Genomic DNA, 13,840 nt, shown 5'->3' with positions numbered 1-13,840 from the left:
ACTGGAGTTAGAAAACCTCAGCCGTCATTCGCATCACCATTGCTAAGGAGGTGCTTCTTTTATCGTGGCAGGACTTGGAGAAAAAACTAGCAAAGTGTCTGGCGAAGTGCCCAGGCTACTGGGGTCCTTAAGGCCCTCTTATAATTTATCATCTTTATGAGGTTAGGCAAAATGTCCCCCAGCCTCAGCCCTTCCTTGAGGCAAGGGCAGAGTATCAGCGTATGATGGATTGTCCAAAGGCTGCAACCTCAGAGGATCTGGGCCCGGCTACTGTAGAGTTCGTATCAAGCACAATATGGTGTGCTTTGTCTTCTGGCATTGCTGTTGAGGATCCATGGTCTGCAGGAGTTGTGGTTCCAGGATCAGAGTCACCATGGAAGCTTGTGCGGGGCCCGTAGCAGTACAGAGGGTTTAACTGACGCCAAGAGAGTCGGTTAGGTGGCAAAGAGGCGCTGGATGGCTTCAAGGAATTGTTTGATGTGCTGAAGAATCATTGATGGCCCGAAACTCAGTTTGCTTCTGAATAAAAGTCAAAATCTGCTCCGAAGGGGAACAGCATTCAGAGCAAGACCAAGAGGCACGTTGATGCCCTTGCACCGTTTCTGGAGTTCAAGAGTGACAGGAAGCTTTTTATGTTTCTTCTACGACTTAACATCGACTTCAACGATGATCTGCCATGGGAATGACTTGGACTCTGACTGGTTACGGCATGAAGTCTTTGGGTGCTTGGCAACAGAGCTTCGTCTCACGGTTCTGGACAGCCTTTGGATTCATGAAGACAGTCATTGCAGGCTGTGGATTTGGGTCCCGATCCCAGGCAGACCTGGCGGGGATCTCTCACAGATATTACATTTTACCTTGCACACTGGATTTTCAAACAATTTGTAGACAAATGGTAGAACCAGATACGCATCTGGTGGTGCGGAATAAAAGGAACTGCCGTTAGTGCATGCAAGTAGCATCTATATTCAGTTGCACGTGTCAATAACGGAGCGGAGCCGAGCACCACAACGCCATCAACTAGTGCACACAGGTACTGCTGATAAGTTCCTGGGTTCAGTCTGATGTCTGGATAAAACAAGTGAATCAAAACTACTTTTTATCTCTCGACTCTAAACATGGCAGGGTCAAGCAGTCAAGGGTTATTACAGAAGGTGATGGAAAACAAAAACTTAGGTCCACAGTGGCACTTAAAATAACAATTAACAGTGTCCAGATAGTCATTATCTTTCTCACAGAAAATGACACTATTTAGAGTTATTAAAAAAAAAAAAGCTATTCATGGTTTTAAACCAAGATAAGCATGGAAAACCAAGATTGCCTAGCCCTCTCGGTCCAAAATATGCAGACTGTGTTTGCAGCTTTTTAGTGTTTATTTAACATTTAGTCCTATGTTATGTTGACATGGCCAATGTTATCTTATTGGGGGACTGTTTGATTGTACAGTGGGTCTTAGAAGCATTTCAGTCTTTGTCCTCTTGGTTTCGGTATCCAGTGATTTGGCTTTGGTATCTACAGGCATTCGCTATTGGATTCTCCCAGTGCATCTGCCACAATCCTAAAAATAAACTGAAATAATACCTCAAAAATCACACACCCAAAGAATGAAGAGTCCAATGTTTAAATATTGTATGTATAGGTATTTGCTAGGATCCTTTACAGTGGTGTCCATGGGTTAATAGTTATCCGGCCCCCAATGCCAGATTTGGAGGCACAAGTCTGTTAGGCCAGTGAGCTTTGGAGGAGATCGAAGCTGTCTAGGGTGTTAAACCGTCATAGCAATCCATTGGCTATTCAGTGACTTTGAGCAGTGGACTGTATCTCTAGAAACACGGGCCTCCGTCACGTTTTTTAGTAAGTGGTTACGTACAACATGTACCAGTAGGTCCAATGGGCTATTGGGCTGTAGGATCAAAATAGAATATCTCTTGATCCACTTGGGGTAGAAAGACTTTCCAACCAGTTCCGAAATCTGGGTGAACTTCTCCAGCCATTTCACGAAGGAGGCTAAATTCAGTACTTTGTCACAACAGGCAGGGATGACCAGAGGTACGTATAGGCAGCAAAGGGATTAATAAAGGTCAGATATGGATCAGGGACACCTGTTTCCTCAATGATTAAAGGAGATGGAGCCATTTGGACCCAAATGTGATTAAAGGCACCTTCTGGGCAGTTGGCTTGGGTAACCTAGGTCTTTGGGGCAGTCTTTGCCAGTTGAGACGTACAAAGTTCATAGGTCGCACGCTACTCCACCATTACAGCGTGTGTACCCCAGGAGCATCATGGTAGATGTTGTTTTCTCAAAGCGGGTGCGCTTAACAAAGTTCCGAAGTGTGATGCATGGTTGCAGGCCAACTCTGGACACCGGTGTTTCTGGATTTTTGTCCTTCATCAGCAGAGTGTAGGATGAGTGTCAGGGGTTGCTGTGCAGGCTGCCAAAGTGTTATCAGGTATGGTACCTCTCCAGGCGCGTAGGGCGTTAACCTGAGCTCGTCAGCTCGAAGGCTCAAGGGAGCCGTAGTTACGTACAAAGTTCATAGGTCGCACGCTACTCCACCATTACAGCGTGTGTACCCCAGGAGCATCATGGTAGATGTTGTTTTCTCAAAGCGGGTGCGCTTAACAAAGTTCCGAAGTGTGATGCATGGTTGCAGGCCAACTCTGGACACCGGTGTTTCTGGATGATGCTCCTGGGGGTACACACGCTGTAATGGTGGAGTAGCGTGCGACCTATGAACTTTGTACGTAACTACGGCTCCCTTGAGCCTTCGAGCTGACGAGCTCAGGTTAACGCCCTACGCGCCTGGAGAGGTACCATACCTGATAACACTTTGGCAGCCTGCACAGCAACCCCTGACACTCATCCTACACTCTGCTGATGAAGGACAAAAATCCAGAAACACCGGTGTCCAGAGTTGGCCTGCAACCATGCATCACACTTCGGAACTTTGTTAAGCGCACCCGCTTTGAGAAAACAACATCTACCATGATGCTCCTGGGGTACACACGCTGTAATGGTGGAGTAGCGTGCGACCTATGAACTTTGTACGTAACTACGGCTCCCTTGAGCCTTCGAGCTGACGAGCTCAGGTTAACGCCCTACGCGCCTGGAGAGGTACCATACCTGATAACACTTTGGCAGCCTGCACAGCAACCCCTGACACTCATCCTACACTCTGCTGATGAAGGACAAAAATCCAGAAACACCGGTGTCCAGAGTTGGCCTGCAACCATGCATCACACTTCGGAACTTTGTTAAGCGCACCCGCTTTGAGAAAACAACATCTACCATGATGCTCCTGGGGTACACACGCTGTAATGGTGGAGTAGCGTGCGACCTATGAACTTTGTACGTAACTACGGCTCCCTTGAGCCTTCGAGCTGACGAGCTCAGGTTAACGCCCTACGCGCCTGGAGAGGTACCATACCTGATAACACTTTGGCAGCCTGCACAGCAACCCCTGACACTCATCCTACACTCTGCTGATGAAGGACAAAAATCCAGAAACACCGGTGTCCAGAGTTGGCCTGCAACCATGCATCACACTTCGGAACTTTGTTAAGCGCACCCGCTTTGAGAAAACAACATCTACCATGATGCTCCTGGGGTACACACGCTGTAATGGTGGAGTAGCGTGCGACCTATGAACTTTGTACGTAACTACGGCTCCCTTGAGCCTTCGAGCTGACGAGCTCAGGTTAACGCCCTACGCGCCTGGAGAGGTACCATACCTGATAACACTTTGGCAGCCTGCACAGCAACCCCTGACACTCATCCTACACTCTGCTGATGAAGGACAAAAATCCAGAAACACCGGTGTCCAGAGTTGGCCTGCAACCATGCATCACACTTCGGAACTTTGTTAAGCGCACCCGCTTTGAGAAAACAACATCTACCATGATGCTCCTGGGGTACACACGCTGTAATGGTGGAGTAGCGTGCGACCTATGAACTTTGTACGTAACTACGGCTCCCTTGAGCCTTCGAGCTGACGAGCTCAGGTTAACGCCCTACGCGCCTGGAGAGGTACCATACCTGATAACACTTTGGCAGCCTGCACAGCAACCCCTGACACTCATCCTACACTCTGCTGATGAAGGACAAAAATCCAGAAACACCGGTGTCCAGAGTTGGCCTGCAACCATGCATCACACTTCGGAACTTTGTTAAGCGCACCCGCTTTGAGAAAACAACATCTACCATGATGCTCCTGGGGTACACACGCTGTAATGGTGGAGTAGCGTGCGACCTATGAACTTTGTACGTAACTACGGCTCCCTTGAGCCTTCGAGCTGACGAGCTCAGGTTAACGCCCTACGCGCCTGGAGAGGTACCATACCTGATAACACTTTGGCAGCCTGCACAGCAACCCCTGACACTCATCCTACACTCTGCTGATGAAGGACAAAAATCCAGAAACACCGGTGTCCAGAGTTGGCCTGCAATCATGCATCACACTTCGGAACTTTGTTAAGCGCACCCGCTTTGAGAAAACAACATCTACCATGATGCTCCTGGGGTACACACGCTGTAATGGTGGAGTAGCGTGCGACCTATGAACTTTGTTTGCCAGTTGAGACTTTCGGATAACGGACCTTCACACAGGTGGCCCTAGATGTTCACCTGTGGAGCAGGTTGTTTCTTCCAGGATACGGCACTTCAGCTCTTCTTGCAGACTTGTAATGTATTCTTTCCTCTACAGCTGCCAGCAAGGCATCTCATCATGGCTTCCAGACCCAGTATTACTTTGCAGATACAGGTGCAATTCACAGCAGTCTGATGCCTGGTTGGGTTATCATCTCACTGTGCGACTATGCAGAGGACCTCCTAGGTAGCAGAGTCAACCCGTACTGGCTAAGGAAGCCAGTACTTCTCCTGCTCTGGTATGCAGGCACAGCAAACAGAGAGGTTGCATGTTTTGAATGTATTAGCGCTCATCCAATCCTGGAGGTGTATGTTTCTGACTAGATCAGATTGTGATGGTGGTATGCAGCCTGGATGTTACTTCTGGAACCAGTTTAGGCTCATCCAGGTGGATAGGCAATGGATCCAGATCAGGAGGGCAATTTACAAAGCAATTTTGATCACAAACAGGAAAGTGGGCTACACTCTGGCAGGAAAGCTGCAGCAATATTAAAGATACGGCTTCCTACTTCCATTCAGCCAACAGAGATAACTGGCTTGGGCAAGGAGACAGGAGATATATCTGCAGGTTTTAATATGAGATCACCATCAGCAAATTAACACAAAGGAGACCACCATCTTGTGCAACACACATGGAGACTAACGGGTGCCTCCCACTCACCCATCCAAGTACACTTGTGAATCCACACACAATCATCCTCGCACATTATTAAGGCAAAGAACCCCAATTACGATAGAGAATAAACATACCCCATAGGGAGTTGGCAGGTCATCCCCCAGTCGAGTATAGGTAAAAAGGCCTGTCCTGGACTAGAATCTCATGCCGCCAACGTGGTCAGTCTTGTTTAGCCTTAGCACATGGGACTGTCACTCTCACAAAAAAGTGTCATCTTTGGGCTCCCCTAAACATCAGGGAACAGCTCTGATGTCTCACATTCAGTAAAACAGGTTTAATTCCTATAAGCTTGCGTTATAATCAGAAAAAATGTAGAGGACTGGGCGGAAAACATGCAGGAGCTGGGCAACGCAACTTAACATAACCAATAAGAGGATCTTCGACTCAACAACAGTCCAAAAGTTGTCATAACCAAGCAGATTGGAAAACCTCATAGCAATAAAACAATGAAGTGCGCAAAGGGAAGACAAGAAGGAAGGTTAATGAAGACAATAGGCAGCAATGATCGAAAAAAAGGAACTATAAAATAATAGTAAACTGGATAATGGAAACATTAATGAGAGACACTGCGAGGAAAGGAGAGGACCAGGCCCATTTGGCAAAGGAGAGCACCACGACTGAAAGCCTAGGGGAACACCATGAATTAGAGCCAAGTGGATTACAAGGATGGAGAGCTAAATAGAAACACCAGGATGGAGAACTAACAGGGAGCACCAGAATAGGAAGTACAGTGACAGCTCAGCAATAAAAGAAAATCAGTAAGAACAGCAGTAAGTACATAGTGGAAGGTGCACAGTGAGAGTTAGTCAATTAAGAGAGAGATATGTATGCTACACAGAAAGATTCACAAACTGCACATCGAGAGACAACTTGAACAGTGAGAACGACATTATTTGAACAGTGACAGAGAACAGTGAGAATACCTGCATAATCAGGGACACAAACCAGTTTAGCAGGAGAAAAAAATCTGTACACCAAGTTGCTGTCAACAACACCGAACGATAAATAGATGCAGCATGGCTGAAGAGAAACATGCAGAATAACATGCGAGGCAGATACAGCAAAGACCCATGCAGCCTAACACACACAAACTTGTGTGGCCTGAAACCAAGACCCCCACCGAGTCAGAGAGACACATTCCCACAGAGCCAGAGTTAAAAACCATGCTGAGGGAGAGAGAGAAACAGAGACAGCCAGCATAGCAAGAGTGACAGAATCAGCAAACTGGACAGATGGAAGACAAACAGCACAGAGGGAGACGCAGAAAACTGCAGGGATTGAAACCAAACACTTACAGAAAGGGAATTCACGCATTTGCAGAACAAACACACTTAAAAAAGGAAAAGTAAACTGAACACCGAGGTAGAACTGGCCACCAACAGGTTGTGTAATGGATAAGTGAGTGGGTAGACAGGCAGTCAAGAAATGGAGCCTCACCGAGAGGAGGAGGTTCCAGCTGTGGATGCCGTCTGGGTTGCAAGAACAGAGGATGGAATACTTGTAGCAGATGATGTAGAAACTGGAGCCTCTGCTTTACGTCCATATGAAGAACTAAAAATACACCATTGAATAAAATCAGAAAAAAATGTATGCTTCTGTTCTTCCATTTCTCTCATTTTGTAGTGTTTTGATTTAAAGCTCTACAGATAGTACAACTTCTTGCCAATGTCACATGTAATTAACATTTTGCCTGTTTACCAGAGCTCGCCATTTTATTCTATTCCCACAGGAGCCCATGACATTGACCATGTTTCAGGGTATATCCGTCACTGGGCCCATTTATTTTTATTGGTAAATACAACAAATTAGGTTAATTTATCGCAACACTGACCTCTTCTCCAAATGAGCTTTATTTCTGGCTACTGCTCATTTGGATTCTGATCTGTAGCATCACAGACTGTAATCACATAAAGCGCCCTGTACTCCAAGTGAAACAGAAATTCTGGTTTATGCTAGAAGAGGTTACAAATTCGTACTCCCTGTGGCAAAGGGTGCCACATTGTGATCCTTCTGTTAGCCCTGCCACCAAGAAGTCAAAACACTTACACTTGCTCCCACATAATCCTAACTCTGGTCCCTTCCCCACAGCTGGTCCATGGGAGCTCAAATTGAAAAATATGTGAAAACTTCCAACAACTAACACTTTGCTCACAGATTGAAATGTCATGGGAAGCAGCAAACCATGCCTCCAGGGTCCTCAAAGTCTTCCACCTGACCAGAGATGTCCTACACCGTTAATGCTACCACAACTGATGTTAATTGCTGGATCCTCCTACCAGATATTTTAGATACTGGCACCAGCCAACTCAAACATTCTGATCCATGTCGACTGGGACCTTAAATGATGATCACTGCACTTGCAACCATACATTCAGTCCCCTGCAACACACATGTCCAAGCCTGGACCCTTACTCCCACAGACATTAAAATGTGGCTTCTGTCTCCATCAATATCAGATGAATGACACACTGCACTAAGAAAACTGAAATACAAAGCCTAACTCTTATGTGCCTAAATTCTACTCCCTTATCACAAGAATAAAAAACGTGGCCCTCTTTGGAATCCACACCTCTTGAAAAGAAAATCCACTCTCAGGATATCAGACGATTGCAGGATTCTCAGTGGTATACGCGCCCTACACGTTGCTCTCCTTAAACTTACTACACAACTTCAGAGTCTCTTACCTTCTCTGGTAGGAGGAACTGCTCATTGTGGAGTCAGCAGGTTGAGGTGTGCTGGGTTCCTTCTTCCCTCCATCAGATTCACCAAACCTCCTTGTTTGTGATCCTGCCCGGTTCAGGCCTATGTCTCCGCTCTCACTGCCCTGACGTGGACGTGTGTAGGAGCCGCTGCGAGCCACCTGAGTTAGAGAATCGCTAGGGAAGACACAAACAGTCAAGCAGAAGATAGCAAAATAGGGATCTAATTAGAAAGGAAACCAAATTATTGGCACCCACCGGTTTGTGTTTTCCTGGCTGCTTTCCTGGTTACCAAACAGACGCCGTGTTGGAGTTGGGGGGACCCTTGCCAAGCGAGGCTCTGTAACTTCTTTACCCTGCCAGGAGAGAGAGACATTCAAGCACATTCCAACTCCAGACAGACAGATGCAGGGACAGAGGACCAGGGCCATTCGAGCATGAATCCTGCGGAACCAGCACCACCTTAAGTTGAATGACAGACACATTGGTGCCACAAGATAATATAGTACAACCTAAGGGGAAGGTCTAAGACAACATCCCTGCATTAATGACACTTACCAACACTAGAATTATAGACACAGAACCTAACCGATTTAAGTAAACAGAAACAAAGACTCTTGGAGAGATGGACACTGTGTAAACCCAGTAAGAAAAATTACATCAAAAACTGGAGAATATTACTGCACCTTTTGAAGGAAGTACAGTTACAACACCACAAGAAAATAATAAAGAGAGACCTGGACCATTTCATAAAAGACAAACAGTAAAAGATTCAAGAACAAACCTTATATCACATGGACAGACAAATATTGCACAGTATCAAAGACCCTCAATGAATCTTAGAAAATGCTGGTTGAACGTTTGGCTAACCTGAAGTGTAGTCTGACTGTTTACAACAGTCTAATGACTAAAACTCTGATGGACGTGCTTGAGCATGAAGCAAGACAGATGGATATACAAACGGTGGAGATCTGTCTATGTCACCAACTTTCTTCCCTTGCTTGAGACCACACCAAGGGTTTACACGCATAGTTCATATTTTGCGGCCCATACTGCAATCCTACTTGTGTAAGAAAGAGCTTACTCACTCGCATGTCAGTAAGTTCACTTGCCAGCCTGGGACTGGAGGCAGATTTTGGAAGCCCCGGATCTTTGTTCTTTGGCTCCTCTGATTGAGTGGTAGCTGTGTTTAGAGCACCGTAGCTGCCAGTTTTGCGAAGTGTGGTGCGCCAAGCTCCAGGGGTCGGTCCAGACTTTTCTTCCTCTTTCGATACTTGAGTCTACACAGACAAAAAAAAAAATCAGTAGACTTATGTACCAGCCTGGGAGGCGACAATCACGAAGTCAAATATTAAATCAACATTTTTTTGGGGGGGGGGAGCTAGTGAAATGGTTAAAGCAAGATAGTAAACTGCATCACGTCAATTGTTGAATAATTAATACGAGTCCTATGTCACTAATCCTATTAGGGGATCTCACTGTGGGTGTACAGGATTATTATAAAAACAGCAACAGCGGAGTTAAACACGCTCTTTGATTCACTTACAAGGTTCATAAGATTAGCCAATTCTTAACAAATCCGGCAACTATATTTTATCGAGCAACATAGAGTTCTGTGCATGCATATTAGATTCTGTAATTCTTACTTATGTAATAACACAGGACTTCAGCTAAAAGAGCAGTCACATTTACAGACTCGATCAAATCAATGCCGCAAGGGAAAGATGGGTGGTACCAATATTATGAAAGTACCAAGCTGCAAAACCGGAGTTACAGGTAGTAAAGGAACATATTTTCACTATGGATCATTTACACCCTCATATGCTGTAGATTAAGTAGCAAGGGAAAATCGTCAGAAGTTGTCAGACAGATTTAACAGCAGGGGTGTGCGAAATCCGAGTAATTTGGAAAAATTGCTCACATTGCAAGTGTTTCTATGAAATGTTAAATCAGCATTCAGTGTTATATTTGAGCTAGAAAAGAGTCCTCATGTCCGTTTTGGACACAAAGGAGTAATTTATGCTTAAAAGATAGCGTAAAAAAAAAATAGAAATAAACGCGCTGCAAACAGCAGCCGCTCGCATTCTGGTCATTTGCACTGTTCCCATATGCTCACAATACATTTTTGCATTGAATGGCACACAATTGTGCAACGTGGTGTAATTACACAATTTCAGGAACTTTGGTTAACAAGCGTAATGATAAATTGCGCAAGATAATTTATAAATTCAAAATATCACTAACTCCATTAGGGAATCTCACAATGGATGTACTGAATAAGTATAAAAACAGCAACAATGAAGTTAAACACACTCCTTGATTTGCTTACAAGGTTCAAAAACTTAACCAACTCTCAACACATCTGGTAATACATTTTACAGAGCAACATAGCAGAGTTCTATGCATGCATATTAGAATTTGAAATCCTTAGTTATGTAATACTTAGGACTTCAAATTCCTAAAAGAGCCGTCATAACTACAGAACATCTCAATCAGATCAATGCCGCTAGGGAAAAATGGGTGGTACCAATATTATGAAAGCTCCTAAGCTGCACAACCAGTCTTACAGGTAGGAAAGGAACATATTTTCAGTATGGATCATTCACACTCTAGCAAGCTGTAAATTAGGTAGCAAGTGGAAATCTTCAAAAGATGTCGGATAGACTTAACACAGCTGGAGTGCGTGAAATTTGCAAACTTCGTTTTAGCGTGATTCTGTGTAATTGTGAAAAAAGTATCCACATTACAGGTAATTTTGTGAAATGTAAAACAGTCATCTGGCATTCTATTTTGGACGCAAAGGAGTAATTCATGCTAAAACAATAGCGTAAAAAAAAAAAAACGCTGCAATGGACAGTTGCACCATGTGCTCACAATATATGTTTGCAATGAATGGCACATAACTGTACAATGTGGTCTAACACCATAACTTCAGTAACTTCACTTAACAAGCATAATGATAAATATCACAAGATTACGCCAGTATCATGGAACTTTGACCTTGGAAATACTCTTTCTAATAGAACCAGAATAAAAAATAAATAAATTACATTTTGAAATAATGCAAATATGTCAAGGGAAATCAAGCTGAGAGAAAAAAGATAATGGAAGATCTGGAAGGCTATAGCCAAAATTTTTGATTTTTCCATAACTCAGCAAAGTTCTTTAAATCGAAAACATAATAATTATGTGAACTTTGAACTCAATACCCAATTTTTAATATTTTTCAAAATTAATTGTACTCAATATCCTTTATTTATACAAAACATTACGAATTTAAGTTAACTACTACACAAAATTAAGGTTTCAAAAAGTAAGACATTGTAAGACTGGGCGAAATTGTTATTACACTAGTGCCATACTGCGTAATTTCAGGGGGAAATTTGAATGTAAGATGTACTGCTCAGGTAATATTTTTTATACGTGAGTAGCCCTTTCAGCTAATTTTTGGGTGCAAAACCTCAAATCCGAAGACTATCAGCAGTGTTTTAAATGCGAGCGTATGTTCCTTTAACATGGGCAGTCACCAAACTTTTCAATTCAATACTCTTTACAATTACAATCTTCTATCTGAGCTGGATCGTTCAAATAATTTTTTATAACAAAAAGATACATTTGAGCGTAATCACCAGCGATTTGAATGCGAGCTACCAGAAAGCAGGTTGAAATAACATTTTTAAGTTGACATTTTACCAAAAGGACCATTCTGGAAATTTTTGGCGCGTAAGATGCATTTCATGTAATTTTGCATAATGTTTTCGTAATTTTGCGTAATTCTGCTAGAGCAAATCATGTGAGTTAACACACACCAAAAAAAATGTTCGCTGCGAATTGAAGATTAAGAATAGTGGGTTGCACTGCACCCTTTTAAAATGAGGTACAATTAGAAGCCTCAGATAACTGGATAATAAAGTTGTGATCTGTGGAGTTATTTGAATTTTTGATAACTTAAATATTTGTGTTTAGATTAGAAATATAAATTTATTTTCTTTGAGTTCATTTGTCTCAAGCCTTGAAAAAGCAACAAGCATCTCAGAACACGTCTTGGCTTGGGCGTAGATGAAATGGATATGCAAGAGAATGATTAATTTAATGTTTATAAAAGTAGAAGCTTTAACTAATGAAAACTTAAAGGAATGTTGTTGTAGGAAAAAAAAACAAATTATGAAATCAAGTTTCTTTAATTCTCGATGAACTAACCGTGCCACAAACATTTATTTTTATTATTAGTATTAACACACTGCCTGGTTGCAAAGCAAGGAACATATATCAGACGTACGGGTCAGAAAAAGTGCATGTGGCAGTTGTAGCCCACACAAGGTATCTTGCAGTCCTTGTGTGAGGAGGGAGCCTAATGATAAAGCATGCCACCTTCTGGTGAGTGAGGGTTCTAGTCCTTAACAGCTAAATGCTCATTTTGTATTCTATGGAACATAAAAATTGTGTGTATGACTGTTAAAACAAGTAATGGCATAGCCAAAAGGTCTCTCCTTTGGGACCTTATAAGTGTTTAGCCATTCAACAGTTAATGTTATTGCACCAAGGATATTGTGTTGCATAACTTAATACTTATAAGGTCCCATAAGGGAGACCTATTGGATATGCTACTTCTTGTTAACAAAGTTGCCGGTAAGGCCCTTTAGTCGGGGAGCAGGATGCAGAAGAACATAAAAGGCATGAGATGGAGAGAAGAGACAAGCAGTGGGGACTGGGTGAACAGAAACCAAAGTGGGCAGAATTCAAAAGTAGGGAGGAAGGGACGTTTTTTTTAAAAATCGTAAATGCTCAGTCTTAAATTGATGTTGTTTAAACTTTAAAAGGATAAAACAAAATATGCGTTTTACACATACCTTATGTTGTAAACCCATGTTCATTAAAGCAACACTAGTAAGAACCTTTGAGCTAATTTACGAGAAATGGAAACTTATTTTTGTTTTGTTTTCAAATCACACCAATAATGACATGTTTCTTACAGAAAAAGCTTGTTTGTTTGTAATTTCACAGTAATGCGGTCACAGACTTGTAGAATTAGAACATTGAGTTAGATGGAAAAGCGGTCTCCGTGGGAAGAAACATATATTAAACAAAGCTTGAATTTAATTTTACTGTGTACACTTTAAAAAAGCAGGACCAAAATTGAAATAAACCGGACAGGGCAAACTTTGTTTGGGGGGTGGGCTAAGAAGGATGATGGGTTATGCCATTGAGAGACACCTCATTACTTCTGGTGTAACACTGAGGTTTCGGATGGCACCTATAGAATAGAATGCAAGTTGATCTAGAAGCCAGAAGAAAGCTTGCAACCATAAATGAGCTTTCTTGTTATTTCAGACCAGACGTGCTCACTTGTGTTTCATGTAACACCAAGTGAAGTCCTGTATTTGCTGTCTTTGGGTTGATGTGCCGCATAAAGAGAGGTTTTAATTGGCTCATTTCCGATGATAATGATAAAGGTTTGTTGACTGTTTTTTTTATTTTGTTATTTAGATGATGTGTTTTTTGCTTTTATTTTTTCATGAAGGGACGGCTTCTTACCATGAGTGCGTTGACCATCAACCCATAAGTAGATTTGATAATTTACTCGTATTTCATTGAAGTGGGCCTAAATCACAATCTGTGTAAAGCCATACGTTAATGTGTTGCCCTTTTCCTGGCCGCTTGATAGGTTATAAACGTAGTGTTTTGTAGAGCTCAGACAGGTGGATTGATGTAAAAGAAATGGCTGCCTCACTTTTGGGAATGCATGATTCTTTGAAGCACCTTTGGAGGGGGTTACCCCATGCTGCACACAGCTGACTAAACACAGCTGCCAGCAGCCTG

At 42.9% G+C, this 13,840-nt stretch overlaps 1 protein-coding gene across 2 annotated transcripts in view; it reads right to left on the bottom strand.

Annotated features, from left to right (window-relative positions):
* LOC147730798 (protein phosphatase 1 regulatory subunit 12B-like) overlaps window positions 1-13,840 on the bottom strand; it is a 654,976-nt gene that overhangs the window by 179,308 nt on the left and 461,828 nt on the right. For both annotated transcript variants that reach the window (XM_086955620.1, XM_086955619.1), the window contains exons 10-13: window positions 9,109-9,300; window positions 8,279-8,376; window positions 8,006-8,197; window positions 6,759-6,872 (exon numbers count right to left, since the gene is read on the bottom strand). In XM_086955620.1, coding sequence (XP_086811746.1) covers window positions 6,759-6,872; window positions 8,006-8,197; window positions 8,279-8,376; window positions 9,109-9,300 — 596 coding nt within the window. The remainder of the gene's footprint in view (window positions 1-6,758; window positions 6,873-8,005; window positions 8,198-8,278; window positions 8,377-9,108; window positions 9,301-13,840) is intronic.

This window comes from Lissotriton vulgaris, chromosome 2_1, assembly GCF_964263255.1.
Source record: "Lissotriton vulgaris chromosome 2_1, aLisVul1.2, whole genome shotgun sequence".
Taxonomy (NCBI): Eukaryota; Metazoa; Chordata; class Amphibia; order Caudata; family Salamandridae; genus Lissotriton; species Lissotriton vulgaris.
The sequence above is the reverse complement of the archived record's forward strand: the minus strand, read 5'-3'. Positions and strand labels throughout refer to the sequence as shown.